The sequence below is a fragment of the Crocodylus siamensis genome, chromosome 7, assembly GCF_052110815.1.
Source record: "Crocodylus siamensis isolate JL-2025a chromosome 7, ASM5211081v1, whole genome shotgun sequence".
Lineage (NCBI taxonomy): Eukaryota > Metazoa > Chordata > Crocodylia > Crocodylidae > Crocodylus > Crocodylus siamensis.
Genome location: NC_143401.1, coordinates 3752814 through 3775242, shown reverse-complemented (window position 1 = coordinate 3775242; position 22429 = coordinate 3752814). Strand labels below are relative to the sequence as shown.

The 22429-nt window shown below is 44.4% G+C and overlaps 1 protein-coding gene across 4 annotated transcripts in view; it reads right to left on the bottom strand.

Annotated features, from left to right (window-relative positions):
• Window positions 1–20123, bottom strand: part of RUNX3 (RUNX family transcription factor 3) — a 92060-nt gene extending 71937 nt beyond the window's left edge. The window contains exons 1-2 of one of the 4 annotated variants that reach the window (XM_090058070.1): window positions 20032–20123; window positions 19648–19784 (exon numbers count right to left, since the gene is read on the bottom strand). In XM_090058070.1, coding sequence (XP_089914196.1) covers window positions 19648–19705 — 58 coding nt within the window. In that variant the 5' untranslated portion in view covers window positions 19706–19784; window positions 20032–20123. The other 3 variants (XM_090058069.1, XM_090058068.1, XM_090058067.1) reach the window with 3 other exon arrangements.
• Window positions 20124–22429: the final 2306 nt, after the last annotated feature.

Here is a 22429-nt window from a genome sequence, read left to right as displayed (position 1 = left end):
GGCTTAAAAGTCTAAGGCTGAATTGTCAAAAGAAGCCACAAATTTTGGGTGGATCAATGTTTGTAGCCTCTGTGGGACAGGAAAAGCAACTGATGGAGGGGAAGATCAGACAGAGCAGCAAAGCCTGGGGGCTTACTGTTGTGACACATCCCCTTCCTTTCCCACAGAAGGCTGCAGACACCGCTCTACAGGAAGGCACAGATAGTGACAAAATAAGAACAATGCAGCAATCTCACCCTTAGCTCAATCACTTCTTAGATCAGTTTTGTGCTGTTAGTCGACTGTGACCACTACTCAGCACCCAGTGACCTCCTTTTCCTCTCCATTCTTGGTGTGTTCGAGTACGATAGCTTTCCTACATGACTATCCACCTGACTCAGGCACTCTGCTCTTTAACTGAGTACAGCCAGACTAAGTTTCAAAGTTTGAAGACATCCCTAGTATATCCATCTGATCTCCAGGCTCTCTTCCCGCATTCAAAGTCTCAAAGAGCTTCCTTACACCTCCAAGGTCTCAGGATGTCTGGCCAGTTTAGACTCATATTCTTATCTGAAGACCCTAAACACCCTCAGCTAGAGAATCTAATGTCTTACATGGCGTTTTCAAAGTCAGAATCCTAATCTTGCAGCATAAATTGGATTTGATACTGCACAGGCACTTGTACTCTAATTTACTACTGTGGGTCATACCACTCACCAGACCACAGTCCAGATCCTATTATTATCCATATGGTGCCTTCGATACGCATCACACATTGAACAGATATTGGAAGACACAGTGCCTACCTACCCTTATGACTTTACAACACACGAGTGTAATACACCCTACAAACGTTTACATATATGCTTAAAACTAAGTATGTCCATTTTTCCTAGCCTGAATCCTAAGTGTCCACTGCTGTTCCTCTTAGAGTCAGGGGAAAGTATTTTTCATAAGGAGCTCTATTAGGTTCTAAATTAAAGTGACACCTCAACAAGCATTAAGGGAAAGGAGGAAAGGTAACAAAAGTAATAGCAAGGGCACTGACCATTGCACTTCCCATACGACACCTGGAGTGGATTATCTCTCTGGATTGGAGTTACTATATCGTGACTGTATACAAAGACAGTTCCTCCGTGCTTGTTACAGCGATGCACTCCTTATGCTTCGGCAGCAAAAAGGAATTCAGCTTGAAATGAAGTGAATTCATTGTGAAGCTCTAATATTTCCAAAGCTCATGAGCCAGAAAGCCTCAGAACCTATCATGGCTCAGTGTAACCAAGTCATCTCACAGAAAGCAAGCCGCATGGTAACTGCCAGAAACCAACCATTCAGAGTCTATGCTACCTTTGTGGCTTCCTACTCTGCTAGTCACTAACCAAAGTACCTGCAAGTGGTTCCCTGGCAACGGCAGAGGGTAACAAGCCTTCTACTAAAGATGCTGAAGATACTACACCAGAGCTCTTCTAAAAGACACACTCTAGATCAACCACATCAGAGTGGAGCAAGAAGCAGTGTTTGGGTGAAGTCTCTGATCTGTGCTACTCAGGAGGTCAGACTAGATCACTGATTCTCAACTTCTTCAGGTTCAAAGGCCCCTCATTAGACTCAAGGCAGCCCTCAGAAAATGCCACTCTTAGCTGTCACTCACTTCTTGAGTATGGAAACGCAACAGAGGGATTCTTCTGCTGCAGAGAGCTCAGACAGACCACAGCATGGCAGGATGTTTCTGACACTCTGGACACTTCCTATCTGAGATCTCTTGATTTATCTTGTCCTAATATTGTGCAGCATACCATGGCACCCTTAAAGGGATCTCACGGCACCCTTGTTGAGAATTACTGGATGAGATGGTCAAAATGGTCCCTTCTGGCCTCAGGATATGTGGGCCAAATTGTTCTTTTTCTGGAGTGACTCTGATTTCACGCCATTGGTTTCATTGGTTTTTACACCAATGCAAAATCAGAATCAGGACCTCTGTATTCCCAGCATTACTGAAGTCCATAAGCCACATGCGTTCAGGAGTTTTTTGGCCTTTGCGCATAGAATCCCAAGTACTTGGCCACAAAGCAATGGTGATTTGCTAAATTACAGCCACTATAGCTTTCAACTGGGGAAGGCTGAACTGGTCCCAGTTCAGGGAAACAAAGGCTTTTTGAACTTTCAGCCTGGACACTGGCAAACTTGTTACACTTAGGGGGATTCCAGACTTGTGCAATGAGCAATGCCAGGAGTGAGTTACCCAGTTGTATTTCTGAGAACACAGCCTAAGGTGGAGTTTTCAATGCCCCGCGTGGGAGTCGTGTGCATCAGAAAAAAAACCTGGGTTTTCAGAAGGCCCCTTTTTCCCATGTGTGTTTCTCACCGTGTCTGCTTCTCCTGTGAGACACTTAACTTGTGAAATGCTCAATTAGAAGGAAGCCTGACCTGAGTGTACATGGGACCTATTCTGAGAACTTTCACATAGTTCCCATTGACTGGGAAACCACTTCCTCTGTCTGTGACAGCAGCTACCTCATTTGGAAAGTGACTCTCACACACTGCCCCGCGCTCTTACTTCATTTGTTTGTTTTACTTGTGAGCTTAGAAGAGGAGCAAAAGAAGAATTACAAAGTCAGGTGGGAAAGAGCGTATCTTCTCCAGACAGTATCAGTCGGTAACATCCTGACAGCCGACCCTCTAGAGCAAAGGAAAGCAAGTATGCGATAGAGATCAAGGATGAGAATTAGGCTGCTTAAGGTCCTACCACTCTCACAGTTTAATCTGTCCTGACTTGGGCAGGACTTCCCTTGACTTTCAGCTGGTGTCTTGACTGAATGCGGACTTCAAGTTCTGGCCCAGTGGTTTTCAGTACACGATCCACAGCAGCACTTTATGTAAACCCCTCTTTCTTGTTTGCCTTCTGGCAAAGGAAGCTGGGTTTGCAAGATGCACCTGTATTTCCAGGCTCACTTTATGGGAGAGTAGGGTGGGAGTTGGAGACAAGGGATGCAGGGACAGAGTGAGAGAACATTATTATTTGTGTCGTAATAACATAAAATGGTGCTAGGCCCTTAAGAGACACAGGGGAAGACACAGTCTCAGGCTCATTTTGCACAGAAGCAAGACATGTCTTTAGAAAATCCGGACCTTCATTTTAAGGGCTGTGTCTTTGGAAAAGGTTGTCCATCCAATGTTTCCCAGTGCTGCCCTGATGTAAGATAGATACTCAGATACAAGAGAGAGGAGCATGGTATAAAATCTTAGATATGTAGACTGGACAAGAATGCGGTGAAGGGAAAAGTTAAGAGAGGATGGAAGTTTCAAGTGCTTAACATCAGTCTAAGCCTGCTCCATTGAAGTCAGCTGGAAAGCCCCTACCAAGACCTGGCGGAGGCGAGTTAGAGCACCACTGAGTGCTTTGCAAAATCCCACCTGGTCTCTGTATTCTAATATACAGTCTCCAGTTATGTAGAGGACAATACACATATTGCTATACCTAGCGTATCTGCATAACGTACAAAATGGAAATACACTGTATAGGGTGAAAACCAGTAGAGCCTGTAATGAACAGGCTAGATATGTGTCAAGAGTGTTCTGGAGAAGCACCGCTGCTCGGCTGTGTATCTTAGCCTCCATACTGGTAGCAGCTAACAGAGACTCTCCTTGGGCCGAGAAGTCTGAAGTACGAGCAGGATCTGCTCAGAGGGAGTTCAGATGATGGAGCTTCAATTTATTCCAAACATTCAGTCACACCACAATATTAAAAGCTAGTGCTATGGACCGACTCCAGGCTAGGTGGTGGCTTTGCCTTACTTGCAAACTGTTATTTTGAAACTTGGTAGCTTCTGGCTAACATGTTAGCATCTGTTAAGCATCGAAAAGCAGGCAAGGTTTGAGAGAACTGATTCACTGACCACACTCTGAGCTTTGATGGTCATCTGAGTCACTTGCTGAAGGTATTTTGTCTCCCACTCCATTTTCATTGGCTCATTAGCTAAAGTTCTCCATTTCTCCCCTGCTTTTTGTAACATGAAAAGGGCAAGCGGCTCCTCTTGTCTGCAAGAGCTGAAACACAATGCCATCATGTCTCAGGTGATTTCAGATCAAGTACTTTCATGTTAGGGAGCATGTTATTAAAGGTACTAATACAATTTAGAGCAATAACATCATTTTAAACCCTCAAGGAAATCTAGATGACTCCTGGCCAGTGTCTATGGAAGACGATGCCTCTTAGGAGACAACCTTGTTTCACTGACCTAATAGGTAGTTGACAGCATGTCACAATGTGCGACACCTCCTTCAAATCCCTCCTTAAAGCTCCCCTCTAGCTTGCCAAACAGTGCCAGGCCAGATAGCATGGATAGGCAGCGAGCTACGCTGTGTGTATGAGCAGCCCATGGAAAAACACATGTGTATCACTGCTACCTCATCACACCTCCACCCCAACAGGTCTATGTTTCACACACCTGCTGCACCTTGTCATTAATCATGATGCTAGGCTCACAGGGGCTAAGGCAGTGTTTTTACTGAAGGTGTATATAGCACCCAGTACAATGAAGCCTCAATTCCTGACTTGTGCTTTTAGGATCTTTTTTAATCCCAACCCCAGATAGGTTCCTTCTTTAACTGCTGCTTCACGTAGCAAAATGCAGTATGCTATATTTACTTTGGTGCATGGTATCTGACTACTTGGGTCAGACCACTGGATGAGACTTACATCTGGGGGGCCTGGGAGAGGAAGACTGCTTTCCTTGGCAGAACAGGGTGCATGAGGGGCTGGGGTGATCTGCTTCTGAATTCTGGGATTGGGGGGAGTTTGTTTTACCTTATTTTAAAATTTTATTCAGTTTCTATATATATATATGTTTTTGCCTTTTACTGTGTCCTGTCCTATGCATAAATTTCATTGGCCTAAACAACTGTCAGAGTCAGCTGGATAGGCCTTCATTTCCTGTCCTTTCCTTACGTTAAAAAAAAATTAAAACAGTGTTGCCTTTCAAGCCAGAGGTGGGTGCACATCCATGGTGCAGATCGGTTGTTAAACAGTTTGGCTTGGAAGAGGCCAAGTTATTTGCAGATTCAGCACATAACTTAAGCCCAGGCTCAACTCTAAGCACATCAGCAAACATGTTGAAGTCAGTGAGACCACAATGGGGATTTGATTGCATATCCACAGGCAAAACTACCAGTGATCCAAGGCAGATCCAAGAGGAAATTTTTGTCTTGAAATGAAAGTAGAGTTGGATAAAGAAGGGAAAATTGGGGTCTTTCACTAAGGAGTCATACAGACCCTGATCTTTCTTGCACTGAGATCAACGGTACAATATCAAGCCCTCAGTTCAATGATTATGGAGACAGGAGGCAGGGAATAGAAGTAGTTCAACCCTTCAGATACTGCCCAGTTTGAAAACCAGCTGCATGCTGTTTGTTTCACTTCTATATAACGAATATTCATCAAACATGAGCAACCCATTAAATGATGAGGCAATTCCCAAGGAAGTCACTGGCTTTGCAAGTCCTGAATGCCTCAGTCAGAGCAGGAAAGGAGATGTAACTGTCCTGCATTTCTAATGCATCTTTCTTCCGAGGAGCTGAAAATTCTCTATGCACACTGATGACTCTTCACAGCCATTACAATTGGCTGCTGTCTCAGTTTTACAGATGGGTAGACTGAGGTGCAGATACTTAAAGCCTGAGTATCTGAGAGACTCATCCAGGTCTGACGGCAAATCCACACTAGAGAACAAAACCCAGAAGGCGTGATAGCCAGTCTGAGCAATATCTACTGCGTATGCCAGGCAACCATCACAGGGATGACACCCCTTTATGGATGCCTTGAAGACATTCACTGGACAAGCAAGGGGTAAAAAGCAACCAAACGGTTATTTGCATGACCTGACTGCAATCAGACTGGGAGACATGCTCCCCTCACCCAGTGCTCCTCAGAAGCTCCTCACCACCATGGCTGATTTTGCTGAAGAAGTTCCTGCCAGATATTTGTGACGAGCGCATTGACAGCTTTTTAATTTTCTCTCCTCCCTGCTGATCAGTCTAGCTTGGTGAGCATTTATGGTGGGGCCTGTGGCTCCATTTCATTCTTGAAGATGGGATATTGCATTTTTACCCCTAATGTCTACCATGTGTGGAGCTGAGCCTGCAACCATATAGCTCATTCCTTACTTCCCAAACTGCACTTGGCCAAAACAGTGGATCAGAAATACTGACGACATATCAATGAACACTGAGAAGATCAAGTCTAGAAAACATCAGGAATTAAAGAACTCAGTGGAATGAAATGCCACTGCCAGCCAGTCCCCATTGGGTCTTAATGAAGTGACGAGAACCCACGGATTTATGCTCATGCCCATACTAAACTGTTGTGCAACCAAGCAGCAGGCTATCTTTGGAAAATGCAAATCCACTGACAGCCAGTCTGTAGTCAACACTTTCTAACTCATGAGTCTTTCCCAAGGAAGAGATGATGCACAGAAAGAAAACAGATCGCTCAGGCATGTGTCGCAAAGCTCTGACAACCAGTATGCATGCATGTGTGTGAGTGCGTGCAGAGCAAAAAGATCATTTGTCCTGTATTCACATAACCCTGCAGCCCCTCTCCACAGAAGAATTCTCATAGGCAGGCTATGCAGGGAGCCAGGTGTAAAGCTGGGGTAGGTGTCCTTATATAAAAGGGATTCATGCACTTAGTAGATACAATGGTGGCCTACTGCAGGCAGTGGAAACTCAGGAGCACCGAATCCTGTGCCAGGCCCAGTGGCTTGTCTTTTTCCCAACTCGGGAAGCCTGAAAAGGGTACCAAATTATAACACCTTGTGACTTTAGGAGCATGAGCACTGCCATGCTGGATGGGATCAGTGGTCCAGGTGCATCATTCCACTGTCACAAGTGCCCAGTGCAATATTGGAAATGGCTCCATTCAGTCCAGGCTGGGCTTCCCAAGCAGATTGTCTGGGGGAGGCATTATGTAGTTCTCAACAGTGTTATAATCACAGAGCAAAGCCCAGTTCTCCCAAGAAACATAAGCACTGAGTGATCACTTAGCACTGTAGCCAGCACTAGGTTCTGTAGAAGGGACTATTCATGTATTAATGGAAAACCCCAAAGATTAGCCATGCACTCTGCACTTTAGCTCTGGTATCACTGCCTCCCTCAATACCAAGTAATACCAGTATTACAGGCACTGGCAGGTTACACAAGAATAGCATTCACTATTCCACAGGCACTTAACAATGGTCATTTGTACCAAAAAAGGCAGTCATGTATTACCAGAACTGTTCTGGTACTTTTTTCCTAAAGTCTAAATTCTGGGGCCTTTACTTATTTATAGACATTAGAGCTGGAAGGGACCTCATAAGATCATTGGGTCCAGCCCCTTATCTACAACTCCCAGTGACTTCAATGAGAGTTTTGGCCTCATAAATGTAATCTGTGTACAAATGAATGGCTGTGGCCCATAGAGAAGATAACAACTTATTACTACTGTCTGCAAGAGCAGCTCTACTTTAGGTGAGGTGGTAGAAGCCTGCATTTTGGGCACTGAAGAAACAGAGTTCTGTTTCCAGCTCCTTAAGCATACAGGGTATCTAACCATTTTGTTTGTTGGCAGGCTGTGGTTTAGTTCTCGATGGACTAAGTGGGTGCATCTACACATGCAATTAGTATGTAGCAATAAACTCCGCTGCAGTTCATGCTGAAGTCAGCTTCTCCAAGAGCAGCATCTTCACATGCGCCTGGGACTGCAGTAGTTTGAGCTGGGGCAGAGCAGCCCCAAGCTGGCAGCAGGCTTGGGGGTCAACTCTAGGCTCTGAGTAGTGGTGTTAGGTGGCGGAGGAGCTGGCTAGGGAACAAGAGCACTGAGCTATGGAGCTGTGTGTCTGACCCGCTCTGGAGCCTGCTGCCATCCTGGTGTTGTCCACCCCAGCTCAAGTTCCCGTGGTCCTGGTCATTGTCCACATGTGCATTTCTGTGCGTTTCTGCACAGTAAATGACTCCACCATAGGGCAATACTTGTCCTGGGCAGTACTATCCTATGGTAGAGTTAATTAATTTACTGTGCCCTAGTACAGGCACATGTGTAGATGGTGATGCTTTACTGCAGAGCTAATTAGTCAATGCAGCAGTAAAGTGCACATTAATTGCACCCAGTTAAATACAACATGAAAACCTGAGGATTTGGCCTGTTTTAATTAGTTGTCGGTAGCATGCTATCAAATAAGGGAAATAACCAGAATAGAGAATAAATGAGTTTACTGTACAAAGAGACTAGCTTAGTTACTCTCTGGCATGACAAAAGGAAAAATACACTTGCCTTTCTTTTAGTTCAGGGAAATACCCCTGAGAATCAAATTTTCTTCTGAAATCTACTATAATGCACTGCACGACAGCCTATTTATTCAGACTCTCCCATTTTCCTCTACTTTGCATCCTGGCATTTCACATAACAAGGCAGAAGAGAAATCTTGTCAGGGTTACAGTTTTCCGTGGTTAAAGAGAAACACAGAAACCCATTAAAAGGAAGCTTGTAGAGCGGGAATCCTGAGGTGGCAAATTATGAGAAGGTTAAAAAAAGAAACCTCTGCTTGTGGGGAGCTGGGATGTTACCTCCAGCCTACAACAAATGAGACAAGTGGGTCATTCTATAAAAGCATCTCTCCCATGCAACTGGCAAAGCTATGTGAAAACGGAGCAACGAGCTGGTTATGCTTGGCTTGGCCAACAGCTTGGAGGATACAGTAACATGCTGGCGTGGGAAGGAGGGAGCTCCTGGGGGAAACAGCAGCTGGTGGGACCACCCTGAGCAGAAGGATGGTCTTTGTTAATGTACTGGACTCGGAGATGGATCTGGATTCAGCTCCTGCTTGTGCCACAGGCTCCTAGTATAAGTCAGGGCAAGATGCTGAACTTTTCTGTGCCTCAGATCCTCATTCCAACTTCCCTTGCGGCAGCAGGACACTGAGTGCCGCTGTCCCTCTGCTTTACCTGTGGCAGGTCTGGGTGCTGTGCCTTGGGGTTTTGAGACAGGGTTGACCGTAGTTTTAGCAACAGGTTAGACAAGGATTTGTCCAGGATGATTTAGATCGGGATGCTCCTGCCTCAGGCAGGGTGTTGGACTAGATGACCCCTAGAGAGCCCTTCTGGCCTTTTCTATGATTCAGCGATCCACAAAATATGGATAATGTGTCCTTGGTCAGGTCTATTCAAACTGTAGGATTGTCTCCTATTATGTATATGTACAGCACCTACCACCGTGACAGCCTCTAGCATGACTGCAATACCAATAAATAATAAAAAGAGTCTTCGAACGGAGGTTGCTCAGCATCTCCAGTGATGGAGCCGTATGGGCGTCGTCTTCATTTCACAGCTGGCTTCAGGAGTGTGGTCCATCAGGGGCACGGTGTGACATTTAGCAAGCAGACCATCAGATGTCCATGGGCCTCAATCTTTCTTTCAAGGGTCTTTGCTGTATTGTTCTGACAGGCCTGAAGAACAGACTCTTGTTCATTCAGCAGCACTGCAAGCTTCCTTCCTACACGTCTCAATCCAGACTGTGAGAGATCACACCCAACGGGCCAGGGGACAGAAGAGAGTTGGTGAGAGGAGAGAAGTCAGAAAGCAAAGGGAGGGCACGGAAAAGGCCGTTTCATTTTTCCTTGGTGAACAGTTTCTAAGGACGTATCCCCTCTATTTTAAAGAAATTACTAGTTGCTTGCTCTTCCCTTGGTTTGCTTCCAGCTGGCCCCTGGCCAGAGACTCATCCAAAGGAATATTATAAAGAATTCTCTCATCTGCATGGCGCTGCAGGGCTTCCCTGGTTGTGCTTCCCAGTTCGACTGACAATTTCACTATTGTTGTGCAGATCTTGCTTTGGCGTCTTCTAAGAGTTCTGGACTGAGTGACATGCAAAGATCAAGGGCTCGATTCTGCTCTGATTTACTACAACTGAAATTCAGGGTAAAGTGGTAGGAGTCAGTTGAATTACTCTGGATTTACATCTCTCTCATGGAGAGCCAGATGTGGCCTCAAACAATACAATACTTTGGCTCACAGAAATGTTTACTGAACGATCAAGACCACAATCTCTAGAAAACAGTCATTGTGAAACCTCTGAGTAATCTGCTCTGATCTGTTCCTTGGTGTAATGTTAAGTTCAGAGACAATTCAGACCTTCCAGAAAAAAGAAGATATAATAGCTGTTCTGGGTTTTTGCTTACACCTGTTCCTAAAACAGGGAACGAAGGATTACACTAATCTCTCGGTCACACCAGGGAGACCTAAACCAGAGAAGTCAGATTTGGATTTGAATCCAAAACTTACTCCAAATTGGTAAGTGTCTATTTTTGATGTTCCAGTTCCAGACTGGGTAACGACAGAGATTGGCTTGTGCTGTGAAGTTTGTATCTGGATTTGGATCACCAGAAAAACCTCACACACAATTTGGCTGATTTCAGATTCACTGCTCACTTTGAGAGTGATTTTTCGTCAGCCATGCAGCGGACATACACTCCTGGGGGCCTTCCGCAATGTGCTGCAACAGCCACTGCAGTCTTGCTTCTCACTGATTTTAATGAAATCAAATATAACGGAAATAGAAAAACCAACCAGGTCATCTCCTCTCTCTCTCCAAAAAGAGTGAAGAATTGCTCCCAATTGTACAACTTGTTGCAATATGCATAGTTCAGTTTTAAAAGTCAGAGGCAAAGGGGTTTCCAATGTGTCTCTTGGGAGGCTGCCCTACAGTCTAATAGACCTCAGTGTCTGGAAGTCTCTTCTCTGCAACAGTGCAGAGTTATCACTGTAAAATATCTGGTGGTGACATGTTTGTGGGCTCTACCAAAGCTCTTGCTTGAGACATTTTGCACACCAGAGAGCTGCTCAGGGAATTTCTCTTCTCCCATTTGCCATTAGAGAGAGACAATTTCCCCTGGTAAGTCACAGAAAACACCCACAAAACCATTAAGAGTTTTCTGTGCAGGGATGCAACCGGTGGCTTTGGATTTCCTGGGCTAAGGGGAAAAATAGATCAAGAAAGTAAAGATATTTTCGGGCCCTTAATTTACTTCAGTGGATACACTCCAAAATCACCTCAAAGTGTTTCCTTAGCTCAGGTGAGAGAAGTCGCAGGAAAGCAGATCCAATCTGTGGTCAGGCATTTGATGCACGCCTGTCACATCATTCTGGTGGGTTGCTGGTTTTCTGTGGCTGCTGCTTTGTGGGCCCCACCTCCCTCACTATGGTGTAACATTAGCGTTTCATTAGCCGCTAAGGGAGGTCTTTCTGGCTCTTCTCTACAGCAGTGAGGACGGCAGGAGCAAAGCCGCAGCTGTTTACAGATGTGTCAAGAGGAAGGGAGTGTTCCTGCTAAGACGGGGGTTTCAGCCAGGACTGTGGGGAACAGAGAATGAACACAAGGAATGCTACATTTCTGCACCTTCTCCCCCCAAAACGCCTTGTGGTAGTGGCTTTAGTCAAATAGGGTGGTCTTTCAGCTTGGACAATTTAGGAGTAGTTTGGAAATAAAATCAACAAGCAGTTATTAGAGTCAGTGCCAGGACTTTAAATTACTGAGGTTTTTGTTTAGGGGTGAGGGTGGAGGGGGCTTTTTCAATACACCCTTTAGGGCCTGGCATGTTACTGGAGTCTGGAACTAATTTACTGTCTCCCTTCCTGGCTTTCAAGTGGTCTCCTTCTGGGATGGCAGCAGACCTGAAGCTCTTGGGAAACCTTTCTAAGCCAGGACCATTGAGGGCGTCAGCTGCATCTTAGACTCTGTTTCTTTCCCTTTCCTTCTGGAGGGGAAGGGGTTTTAACCCACAGATGAGAGATGCTGTCAGCGGGCGATGAGTCAGAGGGCTGAGAAATGAATGGAAGGGGCGTCCCACACACTGAGGCAGCAGAGCCCCCCTCAGCCCTGACCACGGTGGAAGTGGGGTTTATGCCCTGCCTGCTCCAGCCGAGGACTAAAGGAAGGTCGACAGCATGGTTCATTGTTCCAACCTGGTGCAAGACCCCTTCCTCTGGTACCACTCTTAGCTTGATCCCTCTTCCTCCTCTAATGCTTGCACCTGGTAGCTGCTCCCCACAACACACACGTAATGATGCAATGGGACTTGTTTCCCAAGCCCAGCTACGCTGCTGGGACAGTAGCCGTGAGCTTTTCCCTGGCTTTCTTGTCAACCTACACACAAGAAAGAAACAGTACCCAAGACTGCTGTTAAGAAAGCGACGCCTTGCCTGGCTTTAGTCATACTCCCGGCACAAACTTGCAGTCCCCATCACATGACTGGGACAGTACCCACTACCGTGGTTGGGATCAACCAGCCAACAAGGCCTGCAGAGTGGCTTGGGATTACTAATCACTGCAGGGAGCACCTGCCAATGGATAATGCTGTGGACAGTGGATATGACTTGTTGATCTCTAGAGATCCAGGCCTATGCAAAATGTGAGTGCAGTGTGGGAGAGTCAGCTGGATGATGGAGGTAGGGGTGAGATGAACCGTCATCATCTTTTAGAGTCATTAAGGATGACACTAAAAACGCTTACATGTAAAGGGCAGGCAGGAATGAGGAATCACAGAAGAGGAACTGTGCAAGCCCTGAGACCTGTCCTAAGGAACTAGGATGAATCCTCGGCTAACCAGGGAAGGGCTCCTAGGTGAGGCTGAAGTAATAAAGAACAGCCCAGTTAGAAAAAGCCACCATCAGCTTTTAAAAACTGCTTAACTGAGCAGCACGTGGCAAAGGGAAATTTCTGAGTTCCTGCAGTCTCCTGTCCCTCTCAAGCAGGATCTCAACTGAGAGCACATGCAACCACGAAGACAGACACATTTTTGAGAACAGGGAGCCATTTCAAGCAGTCAGAGAAGATGACTGTAAAATTAGCCTCCTTCATGGTGAGCACACATGAGCCCAAGTCCAGGGATGTTGAGTGGCAGAAAAAATGATAAGGCTTTTACCACGTCTTGAGTATTTAACAGTAAATTCAATAGGGTGTTGTTCCTGATCCAACATACTCATCCTCTGGATGATAGGATATACCATACCCCTCTGTATTAATGCATTTGCCTTGAGTGGTGGAGTAACATTTCTGTCTCAAGACACAAAAGGTCTCAGCATCAGAGCACCTCACATGTATTCATGAATTTAGTGGCAAAACCTCCCTATAAACTCTGTTTATATTTTCTTCATTTTACAGATGGGGAACTGAGATGCAGAGATTAAATCCTGACTCCAGATAAGTATTTAAGCATATACATAATTCCCACTGATTTCAAGGTAAGAGACAGTTTAATTCAGTGGGGGCCAACCTTTTTGGAAGGTGTGCTACAAATTAAGCCCTGTAACCTCCCAAGTCCCACATTGATCCCCTTCCTATACCTGTGCACTGCTCTGCTTTCTGCTCCCTGACTTGCCCAAACTGCTGCTCCCCACCCTATCTACCACTGTGCTGCCTCCTCCCTCCCTGGTCTTCTATGTGCCACACACAGAGAATTTGGAGCCTAAATACCTTTGGGGATCTGGCCCCAAAGGTAAAATCATAAGTTTGCGGTAGAGCTGGGAACTGAACTGCAATCTTCAGAGCGCCACTGTGACACCTTAACATCAACCATTCCCCTTCCTCTCGCTGCCTCATGGTTGCATTTTTGATACCTGTATTTAACAGCACTTCTGTAGATTCATAGCAGCAGCTACTTGATAGACACCTCTATCAAGTGTGAGAGGCAGAGAGAGACAGCATGAATTGTTCAAGGTTATTGGAGGAGCAGGGAGTACAGCTCTGCAGATCTGGACCACATCATCTCAACAAACATTGAGATATTTCAGAGATGCTGTTGGTGAGGATCAAATTCAGCCATTATATGACCCGGCACAGGACCCAGTCCTGCATTCATTATACCACTGATACTGAAATTGCTGAGAATCCTCCTTTGAAAAGCAGCAGGATCAGGAAAGAAGGAAAGCAAGAAGGAAAGCACAGAAGGAAGCAAATGAAGCCAAGATCCAATGCTGAGATTTAGGACGTTGGGGACTCCACAGCTGGGGACAATGGTGGAAAGAACAAAGAAATCAGCCTTTTGTTTTCATTGGGAAGCACATACAAATGTCCTTGCTTTACAAGCTATCCTTTTGTGTTTCTAAATTTATGAGGCCTGAGGAGAATTTACTGGAAAAAATATAAAATGTCAGTGATCCGAAACTGAAGCCTGTTCATGAACTCCGGACCGTCTTGTTTTGCTTACGATACCGGGATATCATGCTTGGAGCTGGGTGGGTGGGTGGGAAGCAAAGGTTGGCGGGCAGCCATGAGCTCGGGACCATACAGAGCCACTGGCAGTGTTGTGAGCGAGGCAGGGAGATGCGAATAAGCACATTCCTGACACCCATGAAGCAACAGATCGGTGATGTCAGCCCGCACCACCAGTAACAGGCAAACTCCAGACTCAGGCACACACTCTGAAGCATCCACAAGGTTTCTAGCTCATGACAGCTTCCTTGGAGCTGCGTTCCCACCACCTTGTGCTAAGCAAGTGATGGAGATAGCCCCATATACTTTATTTGTACTGCAGGTCCCCCTATGCTATATGCTGTGCAAGCACATGGGAAGAGCTGCCTGTGTCCAAAAGCATACAAAATAAATAGACAAATAAATAAATAGAGGAGGGGAAACAGGGAGATGAAGCAACCAGCCAAGGCTGCATGACCAGCCGTGCTCTTAATGTGCATGAATAAATTCCGGCACAGTTTGCATTGGAGTTTATTGCTCCTGGGCGCTGCATTTACACATGTGCCCAGGATTGCAGCATGTTGAGCCAGGTTGCTGGCAGCTGGCCTGGGAGATCAGCCTGCTAGCCCGGGGCTGCTCATGCCCAGCTCAGCGTACTGCAGAGGGGCTGCCTGGGGCACGAGGGAGCTCCAGCGCGGGGCTAGCTCGCAGGTAGCCCTGCACTGAAGCACCCTTGTGCCACAGCTGGTTCTGTCAGCATCTACATATGCATTGCAGCACACTAAATAACACAGCTGTGGGATGGAACTTGTGTTTATTACTACAGTCGAGTTAATTAGGTTCCTGTGGCCTACTAGCACCACACATGTAGACGGTGCAACTTTCCTGTGGAACTAATTAGGCGACTCCGCAGTAAAGTCTTGTGTAGATGCACCCAGTGTCTCCTAAGTTTCAGCCTAGCTATTATACCAGTCATTCTGCAAGTGATGCTCTCTCCACTGAATCAGTATCTGACCAGCAGCGTGCTCAGAGCAATATTTAAATTAGGAGAGAAGCATTCCTTTTTTCTAGCGAGAAGTTGCAGAATGACAAAAACCATCCATTATTCTCCACTGGAAACCTAAGCCCCATATAAAGGGTGAGGTAGATAAGGCAAATTAGAGATAAGGCAAATCGGAGATAAGGCAAAACTAAGGCAAAACTGTGGTCCTTAAGGATCTGGTGATATTTTTTGAACAGGAAAGGGGGGGTAACACCGAGAAGCGACGCGGTCTCCTTTCCTCTCCCTAAACTATCAGAATTATTTCTACTTGCAGTGCAGTGGCACTGCGGACTCCCAAGCAGGGCCCAGGACCATTGTGCTCAGCGTTATATAAAGCCAGATCAGAATCCATGCCCCAAACATGTGCCAAATCTCAACCCAAGAGACCAGACAAGTCTCTTTGGATGAGTTCTGCAAGACGTAAACTGATGTAAAGTCATCCCAGATCCTCCGATGGAAGTTCTTTAAGAACAGAATTAAACCTACTTTACATTTAGAGACCAGGTTCTCCTAAGCAACGTATTTATGTTGACACCTCAGGCGGTTACTTAAAATAGGTGTCATTGTATGTATTTTCACCGCCCGATGAACCATTCCCAAGGACTGCAGTGGTGGGGTCTTGAGGGTATTTGACTTCAGATACAAACCCTTCCCATCTTGGTAAACATGATTAATGAAGAGCTGAGTCACAAATGTGACATTTGTGGCTTGATGATCTAGAGGCAGACTGAGCTATCACCAAGAAAATACTTCTCCCCCAAATATTATCTAAAGCAAATTACAGTGGCTGATTGCCACAGTCCCTACTTTGGCTTGGATGAGCAATACGGACTGGAGAAAGGGTCTCATGTTCAGTTGCTTGGGGACTCGGAAAGTATTTCTCATTCATGTGACACATACTGACATCCACTGGGGAAAGGTAATCCAGAATGCCACATACACAGTGAACTCCGCTGGATTTCACCGGAAGCTTTGATTATACCGCAAATGCAGGATTGGACCAGTGACTGCTACAAGTCAAAGCAGCTACTCCCAGTCTGACCCTGTGTATCAAGAAGCAGAATTCAGGCTGATGGCTTTCGGCGGATTTGCAAAAGGTTTTAGCATCTAACATCCCACGTCTTTGGGTGCCTGTGTGGAAGCTGGGGCCTTATGAAAATATGGATCTGTTTCCTGAAGCTGTTCAATACCTTATTACAGAACAACATGTCCTACTACATCCTAACAGCAGTGTACTGCATATACCCCAAAAGATGGTGGAATTATTTGGAACGAGCACTTACTCCTTTATAATCTCTCTCTCCTCTCACGTTGCCTTCAGACAGATTTATTTTTTCTAACTTGGATTTTATAGCCCAAATTCAGCAAAATACCACTCAGCCTCTGTCAGCACCTTGTTCAGCAGTGACTTTGACCAGTCACTTTGTACTTTTCTAGGTTTCCAACTGGTCAGTCTAAATTAGATGGTGCTGCCTGCGCTTTCCCATTGGCTAACTGGAAAAAAAAACCTTCAAAAAAAAAGAAAAAGAAAAAGAAACCAAAAGTACTTCCAGCCAGAACAGAAAATGCCCCTGGGATTTTTATGTTTCATTCCTTAAATATCTGTGCAAACAAACACACATTTTTATGGATATGACCAAAAATTCAAACAAACAAAAAAAGAATGTGATTGAATCAAAAAGCCTTTTGGAAGTCAAGTAAATGTTCGTGAAAGTATTCACCTACTTCAAGCTAAGTACCCAACTACACTGGAAAAGATACGTTTAACCATCTAAAGGCACAGGGATTCCTTGTTTTAATATTAAACAAATGTTTCACAGCTTGGCTACCTTCCATCTCTGGGGTAATCTTTTGTTTCACCCCCTTTTAATACAATTATGTCTGAAACAAAAATGTTTATTGCTTTTATGAGTTCCTATTTGTATAGAAATTGAATTCAAGATGTGATATTTCTATCTCTCTTTTTTTATGAACAATACCAGTTAAAGCTCAGCGTTTCTTCATCTGGCTTACAGAGTGAAAACTATAGATTAAAAAGAACCATGCAAATGTTTTTTATAAACTTCTCCTATTTTCCTGCTATAAGACTGCCTTTAATTAGCTCCACCGAGTACAAAGGACACATTTATAATGCCACCATCTTGAAGTGGAGGGTATTAAGATTTACTGGATTTATCACTGAATATTCGCGCTGTGCGTCGCCACTTTGATCATTCATTACCCACCTTTGGTCATTTACGCTGTTGTGAATCTTGAGTAACCCTGCTGAGGCTAAAGAAGCTGCTTGCACTTATAACAGCATAACTAAAAATAAATCTGACTCTGTAAAGTCCGTTTCCAACAAACTCTGCTCAGAAGAAAATGTAAATACAGTAACACAATGGGACAGATTAGTGCTGTTAATCAATCTAGTGATGTTGTGTAACCTTTCCCTTTCTTGAATAATGGACCAGTTTCTTGTCTCTGTTGTACTGGGTTAGTCTCATGGACTATAATCCAGTAGTAGCTATAGTATTTTCCTAATTCTAAGTGGCGTTCGGCTTACATTTATTTGGTAGCAACTTCCTTTATTTAGTTTCACTACATTGTGCTAAATTGCCTCTGAAGAACCTGGATCTTTATGCGTTAATCTTTGGGATCAGCTTGAACGTTTGATCTCATTTTATAACTTCAGCTGTAAAACAGTCAAAAGCAAGCAAGCTAGCGAGACTTTACGGCGTTCTCGCAGATGGTTAAGTGAGTACAGCACCTTCTAACTTCACTTTTTCATCATGCATTCCTGAGGTATCCACAGCTCCCAGTGACTTCAGTGTGGATTTGTGAAGCTCAAGGAATGAGAGAAAGGACTACCTGATTTTCATTCAAAGGTTTTAAAGGTGAGAACATGCCGAATTCCCTAGTTTGCCCTTTACAATCTGCTCAGAAGCATTTAAAAAGTATTCTGGTAACTGCTATTGCACATAAAATCCTCGTATTAGCCCAGGTCATTGTCCACAACTGACTGGTTTTGCCAAAGCAGACAACTCTAAGAAACAGATTCCTTTTTTTCTGCAAATTTTATGTCACAGATGAGGTTGTCACTACAACAACAGGCTGAAAAAAACAACATGCAGCAGTTTGCAAATCTACTCACAAGTAACATAGCACTTTCCCACATCACAATATTATAGAGCCTTTTTCCACACTGTTACACTAAAGGAAAAAGCTATTTAACCATACAACAACAGCAGAAATAAATGCAGCTAATGGATCCAGTTTAAGCCTTGGGGACCAACTCCCAAACTGCTTGGTTTGTTCTTACTCAGACAAAATTTCCCAAGTAAGTGCTGAGTTAGAACTGAGAGCTCTTTTCGTTTTAAACCTGACTTGCTCTCATTTGATTGAAGCACCAGTTGGTACATGCAACATTATCTGGATGTCAGTGCTGAAATTTAAAACTGCAAATGGGGGTTGAATACATCTTTCAACCCAGACATGATCTGCAGAAGAAAGCAAGAGTGGCAAAGGATGAGGAGACACTTGCTCTCTGTAAATAGGACACAGTGCAGTTGTACTCTCAGATGAATGGAAACATGCTGAATGCCAGAACTCTGGGTCTCTCTTTGACAGTAGAAAGGTAAGTTTAAGCATGGCTTGTGGGTTTGCTTGAGGGGTTGGGATAGGAAGAATTGTTCAAATAAATGGATAACCCTAGGCAATTACATTTTGAAGTATGTTTTAAATGTGAAACAGTAGATATACCTGCTGCATATATAATATATAATATACACATGCACACACACAGCAGGTATATCTGATAGATAGCTAGATAGATAGATAGATAGATAGATAGTCTGCCTTTAATTTTCCTCCAAGCACCCTGTAAAGCCAGTTTCCTTTCAGAACTGGAAAGGGTTGGCTTCTGTTAGACACTGTAAAAGCTGACAACTTCAGTCTTTCGTTTCATCTGAATGTTTAGTGTGCATGTTTAAGTCATCCAGCCCATAGCAACGCATACTTGGTTGTAAGCAGGGCTCTGCTGAGAAAGCAGAAGTGCAACAAAAAATAGGCAATACCTAGGACCAAGCAATGCACGATGGGCAAACTACTATTGGTTAATATACAAGGTCAATGACTGACTTTGTGCCATGTCTGGTGATCCCCCAGTGGTGTGAAGGTCACTGGGGGAACCACACATCATATGAGGTTTTGAGAAGAAGAGCCAGAAGCTCATCATGGCATACAGCAATGGAGTATCCTGAGCATCGTTCACATAGCACACCAGGAAACTTCCCGTACACCCCATTTTGTGAGCACCCAAGACACAAGTGAAGGCTTGCCAGCAAAGTTATTAGTATAGGCTTCAGTTTAGCTCCTCAGTGACAAATGTTTCCTGCCTTGAAGACGAAAATAGCTCTGTACTCACCACGTAGGAAGGTTGGCGAATAGGTGGCAAACGTGTCAAATATGCTGTTGGAAGCCATGATCCCAGTCCAAGATGATTCTTTGACCAATATCGGTGGTTTGTTTATATTTCCCTTTGCTAGTCTTGAAAAGTTTGAACTGAAATACAAAAAAAGAGAGAAAGAGAGAAAGAAAAATCCACCAGGAAGCAAAGTGCTTGTTTGCAACCAAGAATCCGGGTTTGCAGTGCCACAGGAATGCTCAGCCACAAGTTTTTCAATAGAAGCATATGCAAGCTGGATCATTAGTATGGAAGGGGGGGGACGAAAACAGGGGTTTCAAAGAGGTAGACAAAGAGGACAGCTCGAGGGATGGAGAGCAAAGTGAATGAATGAATGAAGCTTACCCTAGATGCACAATATACAGCTGGTGTTAGCAACAGGGGGAGAAAAAACCCTCCCCGCTGAGGTTCAGGTACTCTTCTAAATTGTAGATTGCAGTTTGCTTGTGGTTCTGTGGTTGCTTATGAGGCCTGAAGGAGTGTTAACTCAACCCCGGTTCTGAGACTGAAAAGACTCCAGCTAGTCATTCGCTGAGTGGAAGATGGGAATCACCTGACTCATGATGTCAACAGGGCCTGCAATATCTTTGTGGCTTCTTCTTTTTTTTTATTTTATGGTTTATATTTGTTGGTTCATGGGAGGCCTGGTTGACTCACTCGGACCCTATAGGGAATGGCATACAGAAGCAGAACTTAGAAGCATTGAGACATTTCTTTTTAATGAATTATATTGTTGCCCTAGAAGTGGCAGGGGAGAGACTGGAGATTTCTAATTGGCTCGTTGAAGTAATAACCCATTTACATTCAGTGGTTTTCTCTTTTTAACAGGCTTTTCTCCCACATTTACCACTTGTCTGTATCATAATTTTTAGCTGTACATGGCTTTGCTAACTCACAGCCCTTTTGGATGATTATTGTTACTGTGTGTCGAGACTATTTCCATATGTGCAGATGGGTGGTTCTTCTTCATAGGGATTTTATGTGAATTAGTATTAAGCAAAAATATGAAGCACATGCAGCAGAATAAACATTATACTAGCTGTAGAGCAGGAACCACGGCTGTTCATTATCCTTTAGCAGAGAAGAATAGCATTCTGGGAAAAGAACGGCTGTCAAACCTGCCGGCACTCGATTCTGAATGCCTAAATCCCACTCCTAAGTGCCCAGTTACAGGAATGTAGGTTGTGGTCATGTTGGTCTAAGGACATAGGCAGACAGGAGTAATTCCAGACAGGTCAATGGGAGCACAGCCTTAGGAAACCTGCAAGAGGCAACTTCTTGCATCTCAGGAATAACAGCATTTGGTTTTTAATAGTAAGAAGGACAATGCTTTTCTATTTGTGGGCAGTGAAATACAAAGGACCAGAGTCCTAAAACCACTTCATTACCTATATCTAAAGGTATCGCTGCATAACTCTTAACCGTCCTGAGCGGTAGCACTATACCCCTTCCCAAGGATGATTCTTCCATTTGAACAGCCCTCATGGTCAGGAAGCATTTTCTTCTCATTAACATCTCTTTGTCCTCCACTAATTGTCCATGTTATTACCAGTTTCCAGGAGTGTGCCAGGCACACAGGCAGTGTATAAATAAAGGACACTTAAATAAGAACATAAATGAAGGATCTTTGTACCAAGCTTAACTTAGCATTTACAGCCTCCCAACATCCACTGCTGGCTGGGAGAGCCCTCCACTTGGGTGGTCATTTCGCAAGTTCAACTTATAGAGACAGACTCTGTTCTTATTTACACGGATGTAAATCAAGAGCCATTCCTGAAATCCTGTTCATTTCAACCAGGTAAAAGTCTCCTTGGGCCAAATGCTATCACAAATTCCACTGATATAAATCCATAGTGCTCCCGCCTAGAACAGAAGACTGCCTGTAAATTAGCCTCATCCTATGTTCCTGGTCCAAAGCACAGCAAAGTCATCCAGAATGTTTTCACTGTCTTTAGAATGGTTTTGATTCAGGCCCTACGTGAAAACGGAATTGAGCTGTTGTTAAAAGTTACTTTTAGCTTCTAGAACCAAGGTTAAGATTAGAGAGCACTGGGCATGTCTACACATGTAATTAATGCAAAGGAATAAACTCTGGAGTTTCTTGCTCTAGAGTATAATTGCTCCTGGGTGCGCTGCCTGAACGTGTGCCTGCAACTGCAGCACGTTGAGCTGGCTGGAGCTCGTAGAGGACCCTGGGAGTCTACTGTGGAGCTAATTAGTAAACTCCGCAGTAAATGTCTTATGTAGATGCACCTCCTGTAGCTGAATGTAGGAAGGATGGCTGATGTGGAAGTTTGGATCACACCCTGATAATAAACCACCACCAAATATTATCCTTCCTGCGTCTTTTTTTTTTTTTTTTTGCAGAGACCTACTCACTGTCATCTCAGGTTAAGAGAAATTTCTGTACATACCCGGTTGGTGGAGAAATGTCTAAAACATGGGAAGATTTTCCACCCAAAAATACATCTGATAAAATGAAACACAGGAAGTTCAGTCTGAGCTGAATGAAATTTCCAGGCAGACAGTGCTCAGTGTTGTGAGAGACGCTGGATATTTCCAGTGCACCTGGAAGACTGGAAGGTGTTTATGCAGTCCTCCATTCATCATGTTTTGCTGCATGCAGTGGCAATTCCCAAGCTTGGTTCTCACCCAGGTACATGGAAGCACTGAGGAATTACTGGGTCTTAGAATATTAATATTGTCCCAAGAGAGGAGTTGATCTTATTTACTGCACCTCAAA